Source organism: Giraffa tippelskirchi, chromosome 6 (assembly GCF_054371585.1).
Source record: "Giraffa tippelskirchi isolate mGirTip1 chromosome 6, T2T-mGirTip1v1.2.pri, whole genome shotgun sequence".
NCBI lineage: Eukaryota > Metazoa > Chordata > Mammalia > Artiodactyla > Giraffidae > Giraffa > Giraffa tippelskirchi.
In genome coordinates this window covers 143,777,346-143,804,952 of record NC_137280.1, presented here as the reverse complement: position 1 = coordinate 143,804,952, position 27,607 = coordinate 143,777,346, and the positions used below count along the sequence as shown (strand labels likewise).

At 47.6% G+C, this 27,607-nt stretch overlaps 2 protein-coding genes across 7 annotated transcripts in view; both read left to right on the top strand.

The window, feature by feature from the left end:
- The window catches only part of CCNJL (cyclin J like), a 79,790-nt gene extending 57,520 nt beyond the window's left edge, over window positions 1–22,270 (top strand). For all 4 annotated transcript variants that reach the window (XM_081500581.1, XM_081500582.1, XM_081500579.1 and 1 more), the window contains 3 exons: window positions 16,774–17,076; window positions 18,595–18,754; window positions 20,200–22,270. In XM_081500581.1, the coding sequence (XP_081356707.1) occupies window positions 16,774–17,076; window positions 18,595–18,754; window positions 20,200–20,614 (878 nt within the window). In that variant the 3' untranslated portion in view covers window positions 20,615–22,270. The remainder of the gene's footprint in view (window positions 1–16,773; window positions 17,077–18,594; window positions 18,755–20,199) is intronic.
- Window positions 22,271–25,422: 3,152 nt separating this feature from the next.
- The window catches only part of PWWP2A (PWWP domain containing 2A), a 151,792-nt gene continuing 149,607 nt past the window's right edge, over window positions 25,423–27,607 (top strand). For all 3 annotated transcript variants that reach the window (XR_014056749.1, XM_081500571.1, XM_081500572.1), the window contains exon 1: window positions 25,423–25,598. The gene's annotated coding sequence lies outside the window, so the exon portion shown is untranslated. The remainder of the gene's footprint in view (window positions 25,599–27,607) is intronic.

Below are 27,607 nucleotides of genomic sequence, written 5' to 3'. Positions count from 1 at the left end.
AATGGCATCTTGATTTCTGAGAAGTTGAAACTGTTTTTCCTTAGCGGCAGAGTGATATTTGTTCCTTGTAGAAAATTAGAAAACAGAAAAAAGTAGAAAGCATACAATAAAAGCTACTTGCAAACCCACTGCGTTTTTTCCTACAATCAGAATTTGGGGGTGGAGGGCAGATCCTGGCCTCAGTGATCATGGGATGATTAAGATTTATTGTTTATAGGCCAGGCAGTGGTTTGAACTCTTTGTGTGGATTTGCTCATTTAATCCTCAAAACCATCCTGTGAAGTAGGCACTGTTATTTCCTCCAGTTGACAGAGGAGGAAACCGAGACCCAGTGGTTGGGTAACTTGCCCACTGGGTGAGAGGCCCAGATGGGGACCCAGGTGGCCCCGAGTCCTTGCTTCCAGCCACTACACAACAGCAGCCTTTGTCACCCAGCAGGTCACTCTCTTCCTTGGCCGTAGCAGGAAGACTCAAACCAGCAACCGGAGAGGCTGCTGGGAGATGCCTGGCTCCTCTGCTTTTTGAGTCTGCTGAGCCGCGTTTTAGCTGACCTGCATGGAAACTTCAGCCCCAGGGACCAGGCCTCATGACTGGAAGCGGCTCCCCTTACTGACCTTGAGAGAGGCGGCCAAGGTTGCTGCCTCGCTCCTCCTCCCGCCCCCTCCTCCTCTTCTTCCTCCTTATCTTCCTCCCCCGCCCCTCCTCCCTTCTCCAAGCAGAGAAGTTGGAATAACAAAGGATCCAGAACTCCTGACATCCACGCCTTCAGCTCAGAAGAGAACTCAGTTGTCAGTTTTTCTGCGGCCAGCAGCCCAGTCAGGCCTGGTCCGGAGCTGCCCAGGTCAGCTGGCAGGGGCATTCTGCAAAGCAGTGACCTTCATCACAGGGGAGAACTCCCTTCCTCCGCACAAAGCACTGCTTGACCCTGGCCCCAGAAACCAGCTATGTACACGACAGGGGGCCACATTGCACACCCTTGCTGTTACACTCAGTGAAATTATTTGAGTCCCTTTTAAAGAGGAGCACAAGGAAGCCCAGGCTTTGCTGGGGTCGGCGTGTGAGGTCATCGTGCCAGTTGCTCCATCCTGAGACAGGGAAGCCCTCACGGCCAGAAGGGAAGCCGGTGTGTGACCCAGCTGGCTGAATGCCACCTGTGACTTGGAGGCATTTTTACAATTTCCTCCTGGAGAAAACAACTACCCGCAGCCTCACCTCCAGTCCAGAGTTGAACTCCGGAATTGAGTCAGCCTGTCAGAAATGTGCTTTTAGTCATTCATTCATTATTTATTGAGCTCTGCTCTGTTCTGGACCCTGAAGATGCAGCCATAACAGAACAGCCTGCTGTGGGGAGGGGAACGGGGAGACTCTGAAAGGCAAGGTGAGCCCGGGGACCTGATCTCGGGCCCCACCATCTCCCAGGCTCAGCACGTAGTAGGTGTGTGTGTGTCAAAGGAATCTTCAATTGCAGGGATCATGGACATTCCTTAAGGGTCTTTCTTTGTGTCCTGAGGAAGGCAGAGAGCTCAACCAGGGGAGAACCCCACTTTACCTTCCCACTGGGTCTCCCAGATGCCCCATTTTGGCTGGGATCACAGGCTTGTTTCTGCAGGACATATCCTAACCTCCAGATCCCTGGAGGGGCTGGGGTTCTTGGTTGCAGTGCGTCTGGAGTAGGTCTTCAAGGACAGACTGGGAGCATGGGATGCTCTCCACTTCCCACCCGCAGTGGTCTTTATAGCTTCTTCCCTTCACTGAAGACTGCCACCGAAGCACTGTCTTTTTTTTTTCTTTCTTTAAAGATCTAATTTTTTAAAAAATATTTATTTATTTGGCCATGCCGGGTCTTCGTTGTGGCATGTGGACCCTTTAGTTGCGGCATGTGGGGTCTAACCCGAATAGGGATCAAACCCAAGCCCCCTACATGGGGAGTGTGGAGTCTTAGCCACTGGACCACCAGGGAAGTCCCCAAAGAACTGTCTTACAGCGGGAGGATCTTCTTGCTCTGGCCCTGGCTTTCTCTCTCTCCCATCTCAAATCTCGTCCTCAGGTGAAGCTGTCACTGCACCTGTGGCTGACTGCACGGTGGGCTTTGAAGCAAGCAGATGTTTATAAAGCAGTGCACATTCCAGTGTTTGTTGAGCTCTGGGCACCCTTCTCAGCATGCTGAGCCCTTGTGTCATCCTCATCAGCATTTTGTCTCCTTCTGTCGCTCCTATTGCTCATGCCCTGAGGTTGAGACTCACCCCTAGCCACATAGCCGGTGATTGACCGAGCCTCCAGAGATCCCTGGTGACCCTGCGCACTGTGCTGGCTCTGGCTTCTCCATCACATTGCTCAGAATCTGTCTCCCCTGGTTCCTTGGAAAGACACTTGTCTGCTGCATATGAGCAGTGCCCGTTTGGGGATGAATAGGAAGCAACCTTCTGGCCTCAATAACTAAGAAAAAACCATTTTTTTTTTTTTTTAATAAAAAGCTGGTTTGGGTGGAGAGGAATCTGACCTTTTTTAAAAATTTCTTTTTATTGAAGTATAGTTGATTTACAATGTTGTGTTAATTACTGCTTTACAGCAGTGATTCACTTATACCTACATATATATATTTGTGTATATATATATATATATATACACACACATATATACACATTCTTTTCTTAATATATCCTTTTCCATTATGGTTTATCATAGAATGTTGAATATAGTTCCCTGTGCTATACGGTAGGATGTTATTTATCCATTCTATATATAAAAGCTTATATCTGCTAACCTCAACCTCCCACTGTATCCCTCCCCTATCACCCTCCCCCTTGGCAATCACCAGTCTGTTCTCTATGTCCCTGATGCTGTTTGTTTCATAGATAGGTTCATTTGTGTCATACTTTAGATTCCACATAGAAGTGATACCATATGATATTTATTTTTCTCTTTTGACTTACTTAGTAGCTAATCTCCAGGTTCATCCACGTTGCTGCAAATGGCATTGTTTCAATCTTTTTTATGCCTGAGTAGTATTCCGTAGTATACATGTACCATATTTTGTTCATCTGTTGATGAACGTTTGGATTGTTTCCATGTCTTAGCTGTGAATAATGCGATGTGAATATAAGGGTGCATGTATCTTTTTGAATTATGGTTTTGCCTGGATATATGCCCAGGAATGGGGTTGCTGGATCATATGATGATTCTATTTTTAATTTTCTGAGGAATCTCCACACTGTTTTCCACAGTGGCTGCACCAACTTACATTCCCACCAACAGTGTAGGAGGTTTCCCTTTTTTTCACATCCTCTAGGGGAGGCTATTCTTTATTGCAGAAAGTCTGCTTTGGAAGAAAAAACTAAATCTCTTTGATCATACACATCTTTAGTGGAAAGGCTCTGGGATTAAATTACTAAATGGCATAAAGAGGAGGATTGACAGAGATGAGTATTTGTGGACCACAGGGTGGTTAGATGAGGTTGCAGCTGGCCTGACACCCATGTTCATGGGAATTCCTGCGCCCAGATAAATATACTCATTGAGACTTTCTGGGATTGCAAGGATCTTTGTAACTGTATCTGAGATTTCTTGCTTATGGAATAGAAAACTCTGGACTTTGGAACCATTTATGTATTCATTTTAAAAAGAACTGCTTAAGTATTAAATTTGTGCTGGCTTCTGTGCTAAGTGAAGGGCATCTATAATGTTACAAAGACAGATGTGTTCCCATCCTCATGGAATAAGGAGCTAGCCAGACTTTTCATTTTGCTCTTGCCCTTCACAACTGGGTGATTGGGCAACTCACTTAACCTTTCTGAGCTTCTGATTCCAGGTGGAAAACACTCCCAACCTCTGAGGTTGTTCCCAGAATGAACTGAGTTTGCTTGTCAGTTCCTGAGGCTGCCCCTCCCTGGGGGCTGCACCTCCCTGGGGGCTGGCTGCATTGTTTGATGCCTGCTGTGTGGTGCTGGAGCCTGGGAGACAGAGCAAGAGTGAACCACATGCCCTCTGGGGCTCACATCCTGGTGTGTGGATTCTCTGCCTCTTGCCAACCAGCTAGAAGACCAGGAAAGTCCCTCCCCAGTGGGGAGGATCCATCCGGGAAAGGCCTTGGATCCCACACTGCCCTTGACCTCCCAGGCTCTGTGAATCTTGAAATCACCAGCAGGAGGGTGGAATTCAAGGTCACAGTCTAGGGCAAGGAGGCTGGAGCCACTCTGGCATTCTCTCTGGGGTCTGGTACAGCCCGGCCGGTGGGATCAGTGGGGCTGAGGGAGCCTTTGGTTGGACTTACTTTCACCCCTTTTTCAGAGCCCATAAGAAAAATGTTTGTAGTGACTGCCAACGCTAGTTCATCTCTACTCAACTAACAGGACTTTAGAAGAAGATCCCAGGTCCAGGGTGTGAAGAATAAATACCATGTTCAGTAAATAATAGCAGCAGCTGCTACCATTTATGAAGCGCTTGCTTTACCCTGGGTCCTATGCCAATCATATTACCTCCTGTCTCCTTGAGCCTTCCCAACCATCCTTTGGGGTGTAGGTTTCCATGTGATTGCCCAGAATCGTGCAAATCATAACAGCAGTGAGGATGGAGAACTAGCACCTGAGCCTGAACTTGAAATCCTTGGTGGGCGTGGGGGTGAGGGTGCGAGAGGAGGCATTCTTGTCTGTTTCCATTAAGGACCCCCCTCCCCCAGAATCTGGGCTTCCCCTGGTAGCAGGATGCTCAGCCCTAATTAAATATCTTGCTCAAAAAACCCAAAAAATTCCTGCTCCTCCTGAAGGCGACTTCTCTCCCCTCCCTTAAAAGAAGAATCTGAGGAAGAATTCGCATCAGAAAGATCTCCATTCTGCCTGGCCCAGCCTGGGAACTAAAGGGCCAAGTACTTCCTCTCCCAGCTATTGGGGAAAAGACCTTTCCATCAGGGCTTTCTCTTTCCTCTTGGGTCCTCACCTCCTCTACCACTCAGCACCTTCTACAGTCATGTCAGAAGACGTTAGGTTCACCTGGAGGGCCAGGCAGTCACTAGGGTGGCTCTTTACCTTCCGACCTGCCTACCACCCTTCCCTTTATCATCGGCTGCACACAGAGTAAGGCCAAGGGCTGCTGGAAGGAGGAGTAGCCATGGGGTCTCAATCTCTGATCGAGAACATTTTGTTTCTTGTTCTCAGATGAAAAGCAGGGGCGGTGGTTGTGGGCGGGGGGAGACTTTAGGAGAGCGCCCTTTCTTGAGAAAGAGCAGCTTTGCCTGTTTTAAAAGACTCTGCACTTCTTTAGCAAAGAGGAATTGCTTTCATAGCTGTTGCATTAAAACCTGTTCTCTTTAGCCAGGAGGCCTTGGCCTCATATCTGAGCCTAGGTTTAGCTCACGAATGAGCAGCAGGTAATCCTAAATGAGTCTCTTAAGTGTGTGTCTTGCCAGGGATGTAGGATTCTTGCAGGAATTAACTGGAATCTGTCTAGTGGAGAGTGGGCAACGCTGGGCCCAGGCGTGAGAAACAGGCAACTTTTAATTAAAAAGCCAGTTTTTTTAAGAAAAACTCCCATTCTGTGCTTGTTTACCTTTTTGTTTAAGGATTTTTCTTTTCTTTTCTTTTCCCCTCTTTTGGCTATGTGACATGCAGAATCTTAGTTTGCCAACCAGGGATTGAACCTGAACCCCCTGAAGTAGAAGCACAGAGTCTTAATCACTGACCAGCCAGAGAAGTTGCAAGACTTTTTCTAAAGACAGTGTAAATGTGGATGATCGTTAAAGCTTCATAATGCATTCGTGGGGTTCCATTATAATATTTTCTCTGTGGGTTTTTTTTTTTTTTTGGTATATCAAAATTTTCTGAAATTAAAAGAGTTTGAGGGGTTTTTGAAGCAATTAAAAATATTGCTTCTCTTGGTCCTACTTCAGAAAAGTCAGTATTCTATTTGATCTGCTTTAAGGCTTGATTGTCAGGACAGTAGGTAGAATAAGAAAGAGCTAATCTTTAGTCAGTTCCAAGAGACAGAAAGTAGAAAGGCATTTATCAGGGGCTGGGAGAGGGGAACAGAGAGTTGTTAAGTGGTTACAGGGTTTCAGTTTTTGCAAAATGAAAAGAGTTCTGGAGATTGGTTATGCAACAATGTGAATATACTTAATGCTGCTGATCAGTACAGTTAAAAGGATTAAAATGGTACATTTTATGTTATGTGCATTTTACTACAATTTTTAAAAATACCATTTTTTAAAAAAGGAAAAGCTATTGTGTGGGTATCCCTTCCAAGGCTTGCTGGCTTGCAGTGTCTGGCCACTGTGGTGGAGACTTTGGTTTAGGCCACTTGGTGGACACATGTCATCAATCTACTAACTGTGACCTTCCAAGAGTGGCTCAGGCTCTCTTTGAACCAGCCCCTAGGAGTGTGGGAGCAGTCAGTCAGCTGATGAGCAGAGCATCCTCAAAGGTGTTGTTTGCATGTTTCACCATCACCACTAACATTGGGCTCATGTGCATGCGACTGGCCTCCCAGATTCAGGGTGAGTGCTTTGATAGGCTTCTGTTCAGTTCAGTCGCTCAGTCGTGTCCGACTCTTTGCGACCCCATGAATTGTAGCACACCAGGCCTCCCTGTCCATCACCAACTCCCGGAGTCTACCCAAACCCATGTCCATCAAGTCAGTGATGCCATCCAGCCATCTCATCCTCTGTCGTCCCCTTCTTCTCCTGCCCCCAATCCTTCCCAGCGTTAGGGTCTTTTCCAGTGAGTCAGCTCTTCGCATGAGGTGGCCAAAGTATTGCAGTTTCAGCTTCAACATCAGTCCTTCCAATGAACACCCAGGATTGATCTCCTTTAGAATGGACTGGTTGGATCTTCTTGCAGTCCAAGGGACTCTCAAGCGTCTTCTCCAACACCACAGTTCAAAAGCATCGATTCTTCAGCGCTCAGCTTTCTTCACAGTCCAACTCTCACATCCATACATGACCACTGGAAAAACCATAGCCTTGACTAGACAGACCTTTGTTGGCAGAGTAATGTCTCTGCTTTTCAATATGCTATCTAGGTTGGTCATAACCTTCCTTCCAAGGAGTAAGCGTCTTTTAATTTCATGGCTGCAATCACCATCAGCGTGATTTTGGAGCCCAAAAAAATAGTCTGACACTGTTCCCACTGTTTCCCCATCTATTTCCCATGAGGTGATGGGACCAGATGTCATGATCTTAGTTTTCTGAATGTTGAGCTTTAAGCCAACTTTTTCACTCTTCTCTTTCACTTTCATCAAGAGGCTCTTTAGTTCTTCTTTGCTTTCTGCCGTAAGGGTGGTGTCATCTGCATATCTGAGGTTATTGATATTTCTCCCGGCAATCTTGATTCCAGCTTGTGTTTCTTTGGGCCCAGCGTTTCTCATGATGTACTCTGCATATAAGTTAAATAAGCAGGGTGATAATATACAGCCTTGACGTAATCCTTTTCCTATTTGGAACCAGTCTGTTGTTCCATGTCCAGTTCTAACTGTTGCTTCCTGACCTGCATACAGGTTTCTCCAGAGACAGGTCAGATGGTCTGGTATTCCCATCTCTTTCAGAATTCTCCACAGTTTATTGTGATCCACACAGTCAAAGGCTTTGGCATAGTCAATAAAGCAGAAATAGATGTTCTTCTGGAACTCTGGATAGGCTTAGGATTGCTTTTTATAATTTTATTTATTTATTTTTGGCTGTGCAGGGTCTTCCTTGTTTCGAGGGCTTTTCTGTAGTTTCGGCTAGTGGGGGGCTACTCTTTAGCTGCGGTACATGGGCTTCTCATTGTGGTACCTTCTCTTGTTGTGGAGCAGGGGCTCTAGGGTGCATGGACTTAGTTGTTGCAGCTCTCTGGCTCTAGAGCACAGGCTCAGTAGTTGTGGCGCATGGGCTTAGTTGCTCCTCGGCATGTGGAATCTTGCCAGACCAGGGATTCAACCCATGTCTCCTGCGTTGGCAGGTGGATTCTTTACCTCTGAGCCACCAGGGAAGCTTAGCATTTTTTTTTTTTTTAACTTTAGTATATTGATAGTGCTTCCACTGTTCAAATTTGGAACAGTGTGAAAAGAAAAATGTAGATGAAATGCAGATGAAATTCTTTTTTTCAACCCCAGTATAACAATTTATTCAGGAAAGGATCATCCATGGATGCTAAACCGTTAAGTTAAAGGTTGTTGGGAAACAGGGTATTCACTTCATCTTGAGGTGTCACCTCACAGATGACTTATTAATTTCACAGGAGGATGGTACCTTTAAAATAGAGAGATCTGGTTTCAGCTCCTTAACCAAGTGAGCAAAGGTAACATCGCTATTGCTGGGATAAACTGACCTTGTATAATTCCTGAGGCGATCCAGTAGGAACAAAGCATTACCTCTGCAGTCTTCTTGACCAAACTGTTTGATCATGAGGAAACAATCAGGGAAGTCCAGGATATGGGACATTGTACCAGACAACTGGCCCAAATTCATCCAGAGTCGGTGTTCATGAAAAACAAAGAGTGGGACCAAAGAGATGTAATAGACAGCATGTGTAACCTTGTTGGATCTGGATCCAAAAAACAAAGGTTATAAAGGCATTTTCAGGACCCTTGGGGAAAGCCAGATATGGATTAAATGTTAGAAAATGTTACTGCATTAATGTTGATGTTCTTGGAATTGTTAATGGCATTTTGATAATATAGGAAAATGACCTCAGGGATGGATGCTGAAGTAATGAGGCGTGGCATGTCATGTCTGCAACTTAATTGAAATAGTCCAGCAAAACCAATATTTATATACTACACACATACACACACACACACAGCAATTATGTGACTCTGTGTCAGCAGTTGGTGACTCTGGGGAGGGGTCATCTGGGTTCATTGTCCTGTTCTTTCATCTCTCTGGTGGATTTGTAAATTTTCCTAATAAAAAGTACATCAAACAAGTTGAAGGCAAACTGTAGCTCTTGCCTGACTTGGAAAGACTCAGACTTCTGTCCCCCACTCCGTCAGGGGACCTGCCTGAAGACTCTTGGCATCTGTTGTCTGTCCCCTTTGTCAATCAGGAGCAAGCCGCTGGGTGGCAGTGCTTGGTGCTGGCAGGCTGGGGACAAAGGGCTGCCTGGCCCCCAGTCCTGGGAAGAAGGATTCCGGGCACATGCAGTGCCAGGAAACTCATAAAATCTTTGCTGGCTGTGAAATGTATTGTTCTAAGAGCATGGCCTGTGTGAGGTCGCTCCTAGGTGTGAACCTGAGTGCTTTCAGGACCTTTTCCTCTGAGTCTCTGGGGCTCTGAACAGAACCTACCTGGGGGCATCCAGCGTGTGTCCAGCACAAAGCCTGGTGCCCAGCCCAGCGTGGGGCTCCATCCATTTCTCTGTGCTGGGTTCATCTTATAAGACTTTTCATACTGCACAGCCATGCTTTCTCCACATGGGGCATATTCTTAGAGAGGAAATGAACAGGTTTTGGATTTCAGTGCTTTTAGGTCCAGAGTCAGCTTGAGGATTCAGACCCAGTTCTGCCCTGCTCTGGCCTGCAGTGCAGTGAGTCCCCAGGAAGCTTCCCCAGTGTGGGGGGCAGAGGAAGCCGGTGAATCAGATTCCTCAGTAATCATTGGCCCTTCCATTTCAGGGTGATTCTTTGGGTCCTGGTAGCTGTGGGAAAGGCACAACTCTGAAAAGTTTGAAACCAACAAGGACAGGGAGGAGCTAATCTGATTGAGTACATCTGCCTGTTGGGATAGATTGATGACTGCCAGCAGAGCTGTAGAAGGGTCTCAGTGCCACTACTGGCATGATTCATATTTCTGCCAGAGCTGTGACCTTCACCTTCACCTTCTATTCTGGGAAGAAAAGAGCTCTAGCTATTGAGTGCCTGCGAACAGCATTGACTCAAGTGAGCCCACGGTTCGGGGAAACCTTAATAAGTTCGCAAAAAATTTTTTTTTCTTCTTAAGTTATCGAAAGAATACGTGAATCACTGGAGAAAAAATTAGGGAGTACAGATAATCAGAGAGCATCAGAGAGCAATTCAAATGGCTTGCAATTCAACTAGGGCTTCACTGGTGGCTCAGGCAATAAAGAATGTGCCTGCAGTACAGGAGACACAGGAGTTGTGGGTTCGATCCCTGGGTGGGGTGGGAAAGATCTCCTGGAGGAGGGCATGACAACCCACTTAAATATTCTTGCCTGGAGAATCCCATGGACAGAGGAGCCTGGCGGGCTACAGGCCTTAGGGTCACAAAGAGTTGGATATGACTGAAGCAACATGCACAATTCAACTATCCAGAGAGAACCATTCATTCTCTCAGCAAATAGGCATGGGACATCTACTGTGTGCCGGGGACTGTGCTGGGACTTCGGGCACAGCTGAGAACGTGTGGGACGTGGTTCCTATTCTTCTGGGGCTCACACTTGTTGATGGTTTGGTTGCTACGTCGTGTGTGACTCGTTGGGGACCCCACGGACTGTAGCCTTCCAGGCTTCTCTGTCCGTGGTGTTCTCCAGGCAAGAATACTGGAGTGGGTTGCCATTTCCTTCTCCAGGGGATCTTCCCAGCCCAGGGATCAAACCCGTGTCACCTGCATGGACAGGTGGATTCTTTACTGCTGAGCCACCAGGGAAGCTCTCATACTTGTTAGTGACCTATAAATGGTCAGGTGCTGGCCACTGACAGTAATATTTGACATTAAAAAATCTTGAGTGTGAGAAGTGCCTTGATGACACCCAGTGTCCTCTGATCAAAGCTCTGGAGGACACGTGATAAGGTGGGTGAGGACATGAGCACACCCCGCTGGAGGAGGGGTCACATTTCAGGTGTGGTTGGATCCAGTGTTTGAGGAGGGCGTGGGGCCCCGAGGCTGCAGAAGGTGGTAAGGCCTGATCAGCAGGCAGCACCCCCTCCCAGGATTTCATCATACAAAGGCCTCTTCCACCTGGGGAAGTGGCAGCACTGTCCTTGCCTTTTCCTGCCCGAGTTGCCCTGGTGCAAGGGAAGGTGTGTGCTCTGGAGGCAGGGCCGTGCCTGGCAGGCTGGGAAGGAAATGAGTCTGGGTTGCAGTAAGCCACTTTGGGACTGGTCAGCATCATCTCCTTCCCTCCTCCAAGGCAAAGACCAGAACTGCATGTCATCATCTCTGCCCATCCAGCGGGCTGGCTGTTGCCTGGCTCCCTGAGAAGAAAGATGCGGGCCTCCCAGAGTCAGTGTTTCATTTCTCAGAGGAATGTGTTGTCCCTGCTGCAGGGCCGCCTGCCTGAAGTGGTTACTTCCTTATCTCTCAGCGAGCGAGAGCGTCGGCTGAGAACTGGGTCACAGGGCGCTGGCAGTTGTGCACAGGTGTGTGGACGCTTTGTTGGCTGTTCCCTCTGTCAGAACAGATGTGTGCTCCAAGCTCAACTAGGTCGCCCATTGCCTTTTCCGACACCTGCTCCAGCAGCTGTTCTGCACACAGCGAGGTTGGACTTGGAGGCCAATGTGATGGGACTGAAGTCAGGCCTTGGGGTGCACCGTCTGATGTGTGTGTCAGGCAGCACGTGGGGACTGTGGTCAGGGAAGGCTTCCAAAGGGGAGTGGCTTTGAGGTGGAGGACAGGGTGAGCTTGGTGGAATGAGGACGATGGGAAAGGGTGCTTCAGGCAGAGGGGCTGTGCTAACCAAGGCTTGTTGGCAAGGAGGGCACAGTGCCTGCAGAAAACTTCAGTGGCCAAGGCCACAGTCTGGTGTGAGTGGTTTTCCTGAGCATTGGTGTGAAGGCTAGGAGTCCCCAGCAGTTTCCCCTGTAGAGCCGCCTCCAGCGCAGGCTGCCTGTGGGGCTTCCACCAAGGATGACTGCCCAGGGGCCTTACTATGGAAATCCTCCATTCCCTTGACCCTGAGCAGGATAACCCAAGGTTTGTGTTTTATTTTTGTTTGTATCTAGCTCCATTTGGATTTATTTCATGCAGTTTATTTCCAGGATCTTCCAGTATGTAATCATGATCTCAGTGAGGCAGCGGTGAGCGGTGGCATGAGGTGAGATCTTAATTTCCTACCCAGGAATTGAACCTGGGTAGCCTGGATGAAAACCAGGAATCCCAGCCACCAGACCAACCAGGGTTACAGGCTAGAAGCTATTTTTCCCTGGATCTTTGCCCCTAATGGAAAGTGCATTTATTGTGGAGACAAGAACTGTAAATGCAGGTACAGAGTTTATCATTAGAGACCGCATGACTAGTGGGAGAGCACACAGAGAAACAGTTTGTTAAGACAGAAGCAAGGCAGAGATGCACACCCGGAGAGAGAGGTTGTGGGTGACCCCCTTATCGAGGAGGAATGAAGTAAAGAGGCGGTTAAGTCATTTATATAGGTCAGTTCTTACAGGTCTTTGTTTACTTTAGCCAATTATCTGGTTTCTTTTTCCACACCTGACCTACCCTGGGACCCTCCCTTGGATGTGCGCACACCCCTCAACCAAAATAGATTTCAAAAAAAAAAAAAAATAGATTTCAAAGTGAAGTCTTCTGGGAGGATCAAGACTCATTATGGTCCGGCATTATTCCCTGACTTTTGGCCCACAAGGAGCCTTTCTGCACATATGTAGTGTCTCTCTATCCCAAAAAGTGGGGAGCAGAAATTCCTTAATCCTTTACTCAAGCAGGGTTTTGCCCCTCATTGTCCTTGCCATGACTATTACCTTGACTATTGCCATGACTATTACCTTAAGGTGTTTACGAGAGGCAAAGACTGGCTGTTTACCCTGTTTCTATTGTTATTTCTATTTTGGAGGGCAAATAGGAGGCTGATTGTAAATGCTTTAACTGGAGCCCACCTATCTCTTATCTCAGGAAGTGCAAGTAGGAGACTGGTTAGAAGTGTCCAGTCTGAAGCCTACTTCTTCCTGCTCCAAGAAGTGCAAATAGGAAGCCAGTTGTAAATGTCTAACCTGGAGCCTGTTTATCTCTGGACTTGGTTATTACTTCCTTTTTTAAAAAATTTTTAATTATTTTATTTCATTTATGACTGTGCTGGGTCTTCATTGCTGTGTGAGAGCTTTCTCTAGTTGTGATGCAAAGGCTTCTAACTGTGGTGGCTTCTCTTGTTGCAAAGCATGGGCTCTAGGGTGGTTAGGCTTCAGTATTGTGGTGTACGGGCTTAGTTGCCTCTGAACATCTTAGTTCCTGGACCAGGGATCAAACCCGTGTCCTCTGCACTGGCAGGCAGATTCTTAACCACTGGACCACCAGCGAAGTCCCTGTAGTCATTATTTCTTGAGTACTTTCTGAGCTATGTGACAGGTCTGTCTGTGGGATTTCACATCTTTTTGTCACTGTGCACTGATATGAGAATATTCCAGTTATCTGTTCCTGCAAAACAACCCCAAAACTTAGTGATTTAAAACAACAGCAATGTGCACTGCATGGTGGTTCTGTGTTGGTTTCACTTGGGCTCATTCATACAGTTGCTGGAAGATCCACTGGCCTTGAAGGTCCAGAGTGGCCTCATTCACATGTGTGAGAATCAGTGCTGGATGTTGCCTGGGCACGTCTGTTCTCATCCTTGTGGCTTCTTTGACTCCAGGAGGCTAAATGTGCTTCCTTACATGGAGGTCTGGGAATGACACTCCAGGTAGGGCCAAGTTTGAATCTGCAAGGCCTCTCTCGACATTCCTGGTAGTCAAGTGGTTAAGAATCCGCCTTGCAATGCAGAGGACGTGGGTTCGATCCCTGGTTGGGGAACTAAGATCCCACATACTTTGGAGCAACTAAGACTGCAAGCCACAACTAGAGAGTCCATGTGCTGCAATGAAAGGTCCCTCATGGTACAATGAAGATCCCGTGTGCCACAACTAAGATTCAACGCAGCCAAAATAAAATAATAATTTTTAAAAAAGTTGTAAGACCTCTTAAAACATTGTCTTGGAAGTTACATGACACTATGTTTTCCAGTTTCATTGGGATGCATTTGGCATTATGTATTGATTTAAAGTGTACAATATAATGTTTTGATGTATGCATATATGATGAAATGATCACAATTAGTTAACATCCATAATCTCACATAGAATTTTTTTCTTTTAAGATGAGAACTTTTAAGATCTACTCTCTTAGCAACTTTCAAATATACAATATGGTTAACTGGTCACTATACCCTATGTTACATCCCCAGGACTAATTTATCTTATAACTAGAAGTTTGTACCTTCTGATCCGATCCCCCACCCCGCCTCTGGCAACCACCAATCTGTTCTCTGTATCTGGGTTCAATTTTTTTAAGATTCTACATGTAAGAAATACTGTAACACGGTGCCGGGAGTTCAGCCCTTAGCATAGTAGCCATTGCTGTGCATCATTACTCTGCACTCTGTTACCAGGCAGTGGGTCCTGCTCAGTTATTGGTCGGTGCTTCAGTGGGCCCCGCCCACTGGCAACCAACTGTCAAAGAGGAACCGTTAGTGGTCCTTCTCTGCCATTGGACAGCACGGCAGTGGGCCCCGCCCACAAGCAACAACTGTTGGGAAGCGACAGTTAGTGAGGGGATTCAGGCAACTGTAAAGTGGTGGTCTTGAGGAGAGTGAGGTAAGAGGCGGATCGCGGCCTTCTCCCCGAGACCCCCAACTTGCCCAGCCCTGGGCCAGCGGGTGAATTGGGGGCCTAGAGAACAGACTGGGGACTGTGTCCTGTAGGGCTCCAGAGCCCTTGCCAAGGCCACTCACTGGCCTTGACCCAGGCATTAAGGCAACTGTAAACCTCTCCTCAGTCCCTGTCTGCGACCTAACAGCAGTAGCTGTCTGCCTGGCTCACAATTTTCAGGACCTGCCCCCGCCGGACGGGCGGCTTGAGGAGTGTGAGGGCCAGTTGGGTCCTGGGTGCCTGGCTCCCTCAGCGATGACAGCTGGACAGGGTATTGGGATGTGGCCCTGAGGGAGCTGCCAGCTGAGCTCTGCCTCCTCTCAGCCAGAACCCAGACCTCGGAGGGTGAAGGTTGTACCTGGGGCCTGGCCCTTTCTTGTCAGAACAGGGAATAACATTCATTTGGTGGAGCTTTATAGGAACATCACTACCTGACCTCAGGAACAAAGGATCTGACACAAGTAACCATGCCCCTCCCCCATCTTTTTACTGTTAAAATGGCTTTGCTGAAAGCTTTCGGTAACTTTGGGATTCTTAAGGCGTGAGTCATTCATCTCCTTTCATGTCCCTGTAATAAACCTTTCTCTGTTCCAGATTCCAGTGTTTTAGTATTGTTTGGCCTTCCTGTGTGTCTGACACACAGACTTGGTGATCTTCGGTAACAATATCATATAGTAGTTGTCTGTCTCTCTCATTACTCACTTAATATAATGCCCTCAAGGCTCATCCATGTTGTCCCAAATGGCAGGATTTTCTTCTTTTTATGGATGAATAATATCCCATTAAGCTCCAGGAGATAGTGAAGGGCAGGGAAGCCTGGCGTGCTGCAGTCCGTGGGGTCGCAAAGAGTCAGACATGATAACAAAAATGTTGTTCAGTTGCTCAGTCATATCCAACTCTTTGCGACCCCACGGACTGCAGCACGCCAGGCTTCCCTGTCCTTCACCGTCTCCCAAAGCTTGCTCAAATTCATGTCCATTGAGTTGATGATGCCATCCAATCATCCTCTGTTCCCCCCTCTTCTCCTCCTGCCTTCAGTCTTTCTCAGCATCAGGATCTTTTCCAGTGAGTCAGCTCTTCGCATCAGGCAGCCAAATATTGGAGTTTCAGCTTCAGCATCAGTCCTTCCAGTGAGTACTCAGGGTTGATTTCTCTTAGGATTGACTGGTTTGATCTCCTTGCAGTCCAAGGGACTCTCAAGCATCTTCTCCAGCATGGCAGTTTGAAAGCTTTGGCGCTCAGCTTTCTTTATGATCCAGCTCTCACATCCATACATGACTGTTGGAAAAACCATAGCTTTGACTATACAGACCTTTGGGGGCAAAGTGATGTCTCTCCTTTTCAATATGCTGCCTAGATTTGTCATAGCTTTCCTTCCAGGGAGCAAGTGTTTTTTAAATTCATGGCTGCAGTCACCATCCATAGTAATTTTGGAGCCCAAGAAAATAAAGTCTGTCATTGTTTCCCCTTTTCCCCCTTCTGTTTGCCATGAAATGATGGAACCCATTGTATATAAGTTACTGTTTTCTTTATTCATTCATCTGTCAGTGGACACTTAGGCTTTCTTGGCTCTTGTGAATCATGCTGCAGTGAACATGGGGTGCAGATACCTCGTCAAGATAAAATGCCCCTTTGGCTTTCGTCCCTTTTCTGTCTTCTACTATTTATAGATCTTCCCGAGGCTCACCTCCCAAGAAAACTGTTTCTAAGGGAATCCAAACTCAGAAACCTTTGACAGAGTTTAAGCTCAGTACTGAAGATACTGGGGAGCCACTGAAGGGCTCTTCCACATCTGCAAGGACAGGCCAGGTTTACAAGGTCACCGTGACTATGGCCCCCTGACCAGTCCTGATGTTGAATTAGTACAGACCACACAGGAGGACCCAGGCCCTTGCTGCTATTGCTAACTGCTATTTATTATCTTCTGTGATCCACGCGCTGGTCTGTACATTTGGTGTGTGTTATCTCATTGAATCTAACAAAAGCTTTAGGAGGTATAAGTTCCATTTTACATAGGAGAGAACTGAGGCACAGAGAGGGTGAGACATGTTTCCATGATCACACAGCTGGAAGTGATGGTGTGGGGATTCTAGCTCAAATGTGACAGATCTGTAATATGTGCCTTTGGGCTTGCTCTTCTCCTTGCCAGCACCATGTGGGTACTATAAAGAGAGCCTTTACAACAAGTGCTGTCTCACGTAATCTCTGCTTCTCCCTTAGGTAAATTTGAGGATCGGGAAGACCACGTCCCCAAGCTAGAGCAGATTAATAGCACCAGGATCCTGAGCAGCCAAAACTTCTCCCTTACCAGGAAGGAGCTGCTGAGTACGGAGCTGCTGCTGCTGGAGGCCTTTGGCTGGAACCTCTGCCTGCCTACGCCCGCCCATTTCCTCGACTACTACCTCTTAGCCTCCGTCAGCCAGAAGGACCACCACTGCCACAGCTGGCCCACCACCTGCCCCCGCAAGACCAAAGAGTGCCTCAAGGAGTACGCCCACTACTTCCTAGAGGTCACCCTGCAAGGTGGGGCCAATGTTAAGTCCTGTCCACCCTTCCCCACCCATATGGGGGCCAGGGTTGGGGGTCAATGCACCCACATCATCAGATCACCCCACTTTGCAGGGATAGGCAGAGACAGATTTGCAGGGGTAAGCAGAGACGGAGTGAGTTAGCAATAATGTGTAAGGGAGGAGTAGCTTGTATGCAGGCAACCTGTAGTCTGTCTATTTACTGATCACCTACCTGGTAGTTTTAACTCACTTGGAACACTGCAAATGATCTAAGTAGCACAGTGTCACAGGTAGGTCATTCTGAAAGAGTAACGTACAGGTAGGATGGGAGAGAGGATTTTGTTTCCATCTGCTTTAACAATACACTTTTACCGTTTGGAGACTTTTACTTAAAGTGTCTTAAGATCTTGGGTATTAAGATCTAGGTATTAGGTACAACACTAGGTCAGAAATACTGTTGATTTAACCACCTGATAACCCACTCCAAGCCAAAATGGTTATGAGTAACAATATCAACAATTGTGATATTAAGCAGTAAGTGAGCACTTACTATACACCAGACATCTTATTTTAGTGTTCTGCATGTATTGTTTCATTTGAACCTCACAGAAACTTCACGTGAAGATCATTTCTGCTATTCTCATTTTACAAATCAGTTTCCTTAATTGATACTCAAGATGTGAAGTAACTTATCCTAAGGTCATTGCTAGGATTTGAACCTGGGGAGTCTGACTCTGACTTATAACCATACCACGCTGCCTAATTCATACTTTAAGGGGCAAATGTTGAAATCATTGAAAGTCATGAACAGTTTAAGACAGCAAAGTAATGTGCAGATAACCAGCTATTCTTCATGAGAATTGTGGGAATTTGGGCAGTGCCTTTGCACATGTTAGTACCAGCTTTGCCAAGTTGCCAGATATCTTAGTAGGACATTAAGATTTCTCATATTATTTCACAGTATTTACTTATACCAAAACATCACACTGTACGTCATAAATAGATAGTATTTGTCAGTTGTTTGTCAATAAATCTGGGGTGGGGTGAGGGGAAGATTACCCAGTAAATTTATGAATATCAAATACTTACAGACATTCATTTGTTTGTTCGTTCTTCAGCAGATTTTTAGTGAGTTCTTGCTGTGGGCCAGGCTTTGTTACTAAATAGCCTTTAGTCAGCACCCCAAACAGAAGTCTTTGAAATGGTGTGTGTTCACCACTGTCTTTCAAAGGAAGGACAGATGTTTAGTGTTCCTCCTTGTAGCATCAGCAAGTCCCTTGCAGCCCCTGGAAGCCAGGGATGTATTTTGACAATCGCTGCTCTAGGCTGACATCAGAAATCCCAGACCGAGAGCTGAGGTGTTTTAAGAATGAAAATTCATGCTGTTTTAATTTTTCATGTAGACCCTCTGCACTGCGTATGGTGAACAACCTTATACCTAATCATTTGTCTCCCAGTTCTGAGAGAGTGCAAGGCAGAGCTCCAAGGCCAAGCTTCTGATGGTGACTCTCTCTCTGTGATTCTCTTTCAGATCATATTTTCTACAAATTCCAGCCTTCTGTGGTGGCTGCAGCCTGTGTTGGGGCCTCTAGGATTTGCCTTCAGCTTTCTCCCTATTGGACCAGAGACCTGCAGAGGATCTCAAACTACTCCCTGGAACATCTCAGCACATGCATCGAAATCCTGCTGGTGTAAGTTCCTCTCCTGATTCTTTTGTGTTTCTGAAATAGCCAAGTTCCACTTGCTCGTAAGGCCCACCTCAGGTGATTTCCTGCAGTTTGAGGCTTATGGCGTCCTGGTGGCTCACAGAAAGTGAACCACCATGACTCCTGATAGAATTCAGATTTGGGGAGTTGGTCCTTCCTATTTTGGGTAGCTTTGGGTTTGCAATTGTCAGGTCAAGAGTGCAGGAGAAGAGGGCTCACTGCACATTTTTCTGAGTTTTTGGGCTCTTTGACCCAGTGTATCAGTCAGTCTTCTGAGTGATCGCATGGAGAGACTCTCATTATGAGCTGCTTTTCTCAGATGTGGTCACAAAGTGAACTCTTAGCCTGCTCAGCCCAGAGTGGCTTTGCTTAAGAGACCATAGCCTAGGAATCTTGGGGAGGAAATGTTCAGTGTTTAGAGAGGATGCTTAAAGACACAGCACCCTAAAACTGATATTGGATGCCAAAGAGTACTGACTACAGGGAGGAGGACAGAGAGGACAGAAAGCTCTCACCTGGCTACACCTGGTCTCTCTTCCATCCAACAGCTGGCAGCATCTCCTGTGTGCTGGTCCCACTCACTTCGGGGCCACGCCTCTGAAGAGCCATCTCTCACCCTCCTGGTACAGCTGCCTTTGTTTCAATCCTTTGAAATCAGTCATGCTCCCTAGCCCTGATTTTAAAATCTCTGCCTTTTGAAAGCTGGAGAATATGGTCTGACCTGAATGAGGACAAGTGCCCCAGATACTTAGCCACCAGCCTTGCCTCTTCCCCGAGGCTCTGGGGTAGCCCCTGCTCAGACCTGCTACAGCTTCACTTGCCTCCTTCTTACCAGAGCCTCTAATTGTTTTCCCAAAACAAATTTATTATGGGAAGCTTTTTTTTTTTGAGATGGAAGAAAACCTGTTCTATCCTGTTTTTCAGATGGAGACAGTTAGGCCCCTGGGGGCAACCTGTTTGAAATCTGTTAAGTCTCATAACTCCATCCCAGCCAGGGATGGAGCTGACAAGAAGTGTCTTGAGGGCAGAAGGGGTGCTCACCTAAGCACCAGGGGGTGGTTCCTGTGCCCTGTGTGGGGATGCAGTGATGAGCAAAAGCAGACGGGCCCTCCCTCTCGAAACTTAAACTCCACACTAGGGGCCACGTAGTGACCTGAAAGTTATCATCTGCAGTGTTGACCACCAAGTGGGGGCAGTGCAGAGGGTCTACATGAACAGCTAGGTTAGTCTTGAGAGTTGCCAGGCTTTTGTGGGAAGCAGATCCAAGCTGAGATCTGGGGCCTGGATTTAGTCGGAGATCAGCTGAGGCAGTGAGCACAAGCCAGAAGTGGCCAGCAGCACATGGATCTCCTCGCATCCCACTCAGCAAGGCAGGTGACTAGCACTGCGGCCTCTGGCATCCCAAGTCTCACTCAGTCCTTTTCTTTCAGAGCTTATGACAACGTCCTCAAGGATGCCGTTGCTGTCAAGAGCCAGGCCTTGGCAATGGTGCCCGGCTCACCCACCCAGGTGCTGTTCCAGCCACCCACCTACCCGGGCCTCAGCCAGCCAACAGCGACGGCGCTGGCCCAATTCCAGACCCCCGTGCAGGACCTGTGCTTGGCCTATCGGGACTCGCTGCAAGCCCACCGCTCGGGGACCTTGCTCTCAGGGGGCACCAGCTCGTCCCTCCATGCCCTGTACCCCACCCTCCAGCCCCTGGACGTGTGTCCTGTGCCACTGCCCGCGTCCTTCAGCATGCAGATGGCCATCGCAGCCGAGCCCAGGCACTGCCTCGCTGCCACCTATGGGAGCAGCTACTTCAGTGGGGGTCATGCATTCCCCACAGGCTGTTTTGATAGATAGGGCACCTTTAGCCACACAGGGAGGCTTTGGAGACCCGGGCAGAGGTAAAGGTTGCTGACCAGGGAAGCCTAGCCCAGCGAGGCATCTGGGAGGGGCCATCCCCACAGAGAGCCTCAGGGCCCTTGAACAGAGCGTGTCTGTGGTCTTTTTAAGTAAAACTGACCCAGAGCAAAACAGGCAATGACATACCTCACCCAAGAGCATTCCTCTGGAAAAATGTCTTCCACTTGTGGCTGGGGTGCAGGAGGGTGGCTCGGTGGCCACCCTCTGGAGAGGGGCCCAGCGGGTCGAGGGAGACTTGGGAAGAGGCCAGGAGGCTGGAGACTGGCTGCAGACCTGCAGTCCACGAGCAGCTCCAGGTTTTAACATCGAAGACACCTTTATTCTTTGCCGATGGCAGCTACACCATTGAAAAAGGGGTGGCCTGACGTGCTCTCAGGAACCCCAGTAGATGCTGTATGCCTCCAGCCACAGGGACCTGGGTGTGCGTCTGCCTCCAGAGACACAGCTGTCTTGATTTGTTGTGGAACCCAAAACCTTTTTCAGCCTTTTAGATGTTTCACGTGTTGCTGCTTCCCGAAGTGACCTAGCTTTCTGTTCAGTAAGATGTCTTGTTTACATGCTATATCAGGGATTTTGTGATACTTGAAAATTCCTTAGGAGAAAAACATTGGTAATTGCTACACTGCCTGTCCCATGCGTGGGCTGTAGGTTTTAACCCAGCTTGGGATGGACCCCTGGTTAGCCATAGAGCTCCCTTTTGCAAAAGTGTATGGTTGGGGAGAACCACTTTCTAGGCTCTCGGTTCCAGAAGATTCCACATCTTGGATGCTCTGTTCATCTGTAGAACTTTGATAACCACCCAGAGAAAAAAGACTGTTGAAAAGTAGACAAAGATTTAACACCAGCAACCCCCACCTCCCTCCCTCCACCTCATGCTTCTAGTGCATGAGGTTAAACCCAGCCTTGGCCTTGTATTTGGCTCAGAGCAAAGGATCATAAGGTGGAATGTACGCCTGATGCCAGCTGGATTTGGGGGCATGTGGGGTCTGTGACGCCACTGACAGCCAGCAATGGGTTGGATCAAAAGCCAGTATTTGGGTCTCTGCAGTGAGAGGGCTCTCAGGAAGACTCTTGGAACCATGTGCAATATGTTTTTATTCTGACTCACAGCTTGCGCTCAACATATTTTATTTTTTGGTTGGTTTGGGGTCAGTGGTCACATTGTTCATCCCCTGGGACTGGGAGGTGCAAAGAACCATGAAAGCGTATTTTGGTTTGTTTCTTAAAGAAGAACCCATTTTGGTTTTCTTGACTTGGTTGCCAGTCTAGGAGACTGGCAGAAGGACTGCCAGAAGTCAGATCCGAAGGTGATTTTCGGAGCTGATGGGAGCCTCAGCACAGAAGCTGAGTGAAAGAAGAGCCTGGACGCCGGCACGGAGGGGTCACATTGTCACACTAGCATAGGAAAGTGCACGTTCGTTTTCTCTTTCCTTACCAGCCTCCTTCTACTTATGTGCAGCTGGTTTGGATTCCAAGTTATTGTGTCTGTCTTTTCTGGGTCTGGGCATTTGTGAGGGTCTCCCCCCAAATAGAGCCTCACAGCCAGCCCAGCCCCGAGAAAAAGTGGTCCTGCAATAAATACATCACCAGCTAGTGGCCTCTCTGGGTTCTCTTCCTGGCCTTCTCTCAGCCAGTCCTCCCTCTCTCTTCCTCGTCAGCCCCAGGGATCCACACTGGTACCCAGAGGTTGTCAGGGAGGAGTGGGTGACAGCAAGATGAGCTCCTGCCCTCTGAGCTGGAGCTACGCCTCCCTGGGACCTGGGATGGGCCGCAAGAGTCAGCCCAGCACCACCACCGAATCAGGCAGGGCTCTCCAGAAAAACAGAGCCCATTGTATATGTAGTGAGAGTGATTTATTCTAAGGGAATTGGCCAAACATTGCGAATGCCTGCATTAGAATCAGAGCTAAGGTTCCACTTCCTCATGCCCTGTAGGTTCAAAGTGCATCTCTCCAAAGCCATCTGTTCTGTCATCTGAACACTCCTCTCTATTAACCCCTTAATGATTCTCAGCAGGGCTAATTTTTGCCCTCCAGGGGACTTTGGCAAAGTCTGGAGATATTTTTGGTGGTCACAATTGGGAGAGGGGCATGGTTGGCACTTAGCAGGTAGAATCCAGGATGCTGTTAAACATCCTGCAATGCACAGGACGGTCCCCACAGTGAAAAACGGACTGGCTCAAAATGACAACAGTGCCATGGTTGAAAAACCTCAGCCCACAGAACACCTTCCAATCAGGTCTCTATCATCCCCCAGATCCCTTTCATTTTCATCATAGCTGTTAAATCATCTGGAATCATCTTGTTAGTTTCCTGAGTTTGATGGCTGTGCCCTAAACCACCTCCAGCCAATAGAATATATAGATACTTGTAGATAGTAGTGCTCATCACCCAACTGGCGTTTATTATTTGCTGCATAAAGCACTATGCTAAGGAATTCGTTCATATTATTTCCTGTAATCGTCCTAATAAGCCTCCAAAGTAGGAACTATTATCAGCTGTTATCTTACAAACCAGAAAACGGGCACAGAGGGGTTCTTTGCCTAAGGTCAGGTGAAGGAAGGAGCCATAATTCAAACTCAGGCAGCCAGGAGCTGCCCTGCCACCCTGAGGTGCCTCAGGGGTTTTGGATGAGTACAAGGCTCCCGCTGGCCACCCCGCTCACCTGCTGAAGACATGACAGAGTAATGGATATGGGTTTGTAAAAGGGTTGCCAGGCATTCGTGCTGCTGATTGACAGGGTCCCAGGGGGTTCTTAGAGCATGCTCAGTAGCAGACAAATAATTTTGCACAGCTGCCACAGGCTAATACAATTTACAGCTCCATCTGCCTGCCTCCAACAGGCTCTGACCTGGGAGGGGATCCCCCAGCCTCGTCTGTGAAGGTGAAGATCTGAGACCCTGCTTGGGGCATTCCCTGAGCATCCCCTGGGAGGGACCCTACCTCTGGGCTGGCTTTGGCAATAGCTGGTCCTGAGTCCAGCGAAAGAATCTTAGTGACCTCATTAATCTCATTCTCTGTTCCTCAGGGAAGCCCCTTGTGACAAATTTCAGCAGAAAGGCCATAGCCTTTAGCAGGAGTGTCAAATCCAAAGGCCCATCAGGACCAGGCAGGTAACGTAGTGAGTGGATCAGCTGGATGACTGAGACAGTGTGAAATGGTGGGGACTAATGAAGCCTGTGTTCCCCTGTAAGGGATATGGCTGGCTTCTGTTCAGCGCTGACTAATATAGCCTTTCAGGGATGTAAGCTGTATGTTGCCACTTCAGATTTTCAGAGAACCTGGAAGTCTACACTTTCTAGGAAATCTAATTATTTGTAATTTTAAAAACTACCTAAAAAATTGTAATGCAATAGAAGACCAATGAAACACATTGTAGGTTAGGGAGATTCTTAGCCTAGAAACTTGCAACTTCTGGTGTGTAGACAAGAGCATTGGACCTAAGAGATAGAAGATCTGAGTTTGCCTGCCTTTAGCTAGGTGACCTTGAGAAGAGCTTCCTCTCCCCTCTGAACTTCTGTCTCGTCATCTATAAAGGTGGGAAGGTTGTCAGGTTGGGCTGCATTTTAGATTTATGATAAGAAAGCATGGAATATATGGAATCATTATCCAATAGTGCATCCTTTGAGGACTCAAAAGTGGACCACTCCTTTTTGGGGGGTGGTGCTCAGATGAGTCCCAGAGCTTCACCTCCCTCCAGCCCAGCTCTGACTTTTAAGGGAGAGGAACTTAAGTGGTCAGCCTTCTGCTGGGCCATCTCCAACGAGTGTTTCAGGTTCTGCCCTTGCCAGAGCCAAGCAGACAGCATATACTAGAAGTCAGACCTTCTGCTACCCCCTGGCTGTGTAGACATGGGAAGGTCAGTCCCCTTTTCTGGATCTCAGTTTTTTCATCTGCAAAATGGGAGGATTGGGACTGGAATGGTCTGCGGGATCACACCTGGCTAGACAGCACTTGGGAAGAATTACAGCTCCCTGGTCTTCACACCTAAAGTGTGCCATTCTGTAGGTCTGCATTTGGGCCTTGGCTGCCCTTTTAATATGCCCCCCAAGAAATGTGTATGCACATCTGGATTTGGTCTTCTTGCTCTAGAAGCTCTGACCTACTGTATGCCCATTCCACCAGTCAAACCACCCGTAAGGATCCTGTTCAGTGAGCATTTACTGTGTTCCAGGCCCTGTACATGACACTTTCCTCATGCTCTCTTACCCCCTGCTCCTCTTTTGTGCTCACAACATCATGACCTAGCATTATTTACTATCACAATTTTCCAGATGATACTGAGGTTCAGAGAGGCCCAAGGTCTCACCACAGGCAATGGTGAACTGTTTTGCACTTAGATATCCTGGACTGAGGAGCCACGTGGCCTCTGAGTTGCCCCCTAAGCCCCTAGAGGACACGTGCACACCCAAGGCCCAGTCACTCGGGATTTCACTGGTCAACCACCTGTCTGGCCCCAGCATACATGCCCACCTAGGGGACCCTGGGACCACAGGTGCGTGGTGGGGCGCCACCTAGTGGTGGTCTTTAAAGGTACTTTGAGAAGCTCCTGTTACACCAAGTGAGCTTGGTGGGAGGGAAGTGGTTGATGGCGATGATTCCCAAGGTCCGGGTAAACGGCACGTTGGACCGTGCAGCAGAATGGTGATGCACATCTAACTTTCCAGAGGCCACTGGCATGGATTTTTACCCTTGCAACGCCTCTACAACCCAAGAAGGGAAAGCCTTATTAGCCTGTTTTACACAGGGACAAGACAAGACACCGCGAAACACTGCAGCATGCCCACGTGTCTTACAAGTGAGTGGAGGAGGTACTCCTCACACTTTCATCATGCTGGCTTGAGAATGATGGTGCTGATGATGGAGGTGATGGTGGTCATGGTCGCAGTGGCTAGTTAATTCGAGCATGACAACTCTTATTAGGTAAGTGCAGTTTTTATCCCCACCGACAGGTGAAGAATCTGAGGCTCAGAGAAATGGATGAACTTACCCCAAGGTGGCACAGCTTCTGGGTGGCAGAAGAGAGATTTGAACCCTGGCAGCATGACTCCAGAGTCAGAGCTCTTAACCTCTGTCCGTTCTTCTGGTTGAGGAAACTTTTTTCCAAGATACCGGTAAAATGGACACCTCACCCCATCTCACTTTACTCCACTTACTCCCATAAACTGGAATGAGAAACTGAAGCCTCCATCAGCCAGTGATGCCCAGCCCCACATTTCTCTCAAGAGACGTGCTCAGCTATGTGACCTAGATAAATCTCTTCACCCCTCTGAGCCTTGGTTTTCATATCTGAAATACAGAATTTAAACTAGTTGAGCTCTGAGGTTCTTCTGTTCTCTGAGTCTGTGACTCTATAACACTGGCTGCAGTGTTTGAATTTGTTCTTGAGTTGGTTACCAAAGCAAAAACAATCCCTCTCCTCCCAGCTCTTCCTTTCTTTTCTACTCTTTCTCTTATCCCTTCTCTCTCTCTCAGTTTTCCACCTAGTTGTATTTAACTCTCTATTATTTAGAGACTTATTATCCAAGCTCATTATGAGTAATTATTCAGTCTGGATGGAAAATAGGAGCACTGCTAGTTTAATTTAATGCTTATCTAGTTCACTTAATTAGCAATAAGTCTTGGCAAAATGCTGGAATTCACAGGGTCCTGGCTTGGTGGGTGGGTAGGGGAGGCTGAGTGCTGTTCTTGGAAAGAAACAAGTTTCAGGGCACAATGTGGGAGGAGGCAAGGACTGAGCTGCCAGTGAGCTGAGCTGCACCATCTGTCCAGGCTGAGGCAGGCTTCTGAGAGTGAAAGACTATAGATTACAGAGGCTGCAAGTACCTGAGGTCAGGTAGCATAACACTTATTAAGCACCTGTTGTATGCCAGACTCTATAGTAACCACTAATCTGTTTCTGCATCTATGAGTTTGTTTTATTTTGAAATCATATGGACCACCAGAAAAGTCTTTCTCCATCTGACTTATTTAATATAATACCTACAGACTTTAGGGCTTCCCTTGTGGCTGAGCTGGTAAGGAATCTGCCTGCAATGCGGGAGACCTGGGTTGGGAAGATCCCCTGGAAAAGGGAAAGGCTACCCACTCCGGTGTTCTGGCCTGGAGAATTCCATGGACTGTATAGTCCATGGGGTCACAAAGAGTCGGGCACAACTGAGCCACTTCACTTCACTTCAGGCTCCATCCATATTGTTGCAAATGGCAGGATTTAACTCTTTTTTTATGGCTGAATAATATTTGTGTGTGTGTGTGTGTGTGTGTGTGTGTGTGTATTAAACATCTTTATCCATTCATCCACTGATGGACACTTAGATAATTCAATTAGTAAAGAGGGTCCGTTCTTCTCTTGTCATGGAGTCCTTCAGGCATTTTGATAAGGAGAGAGTTTCCTGTTTGGTGCTACTGGCTATTGTACGGCTCTTTCCCTCTTCACAAAGGGAGGCCTAAGGCTCACAGCTTTGGCAGCAGAATCCAACTCAAAGTCAATATTGTTCAGCTTTGACTTTTTAAAATAGTTTTCATCTATTTATGGCAAATGATGTTGGCTTTCCATGTATGAAAGTGGTATAAAGTTTCCTTTGTAGTAAAAACAAATAAATTGTCCTGGAGAAAAATATGGGGTAAAAAGAAATCAAGGTGGGCACTTTTCTGGTGGTCCACTGGTTAAGACTCTGCACTTCCACTGCAGGGGGCATGGGTTTATCCCCAGAGCTAAAGGTCCTGTGTACAGTGTGGCCTAGCCAATTAAAAAAACAAAAGAGAGAAGAACTCAGGGTGGTACCGAGGAGAGAAGAGAATGAAAAAACCTCATTCAAGGTTAGGGATGATCTATCCATGGGACAGGCAGACCTCCCTCCACCTCTCCCATGCCCCAAACAGACACCGTGATCAGGCAGGGACATTTGCTCAGTTCAGGTGCGGCCCTGGAA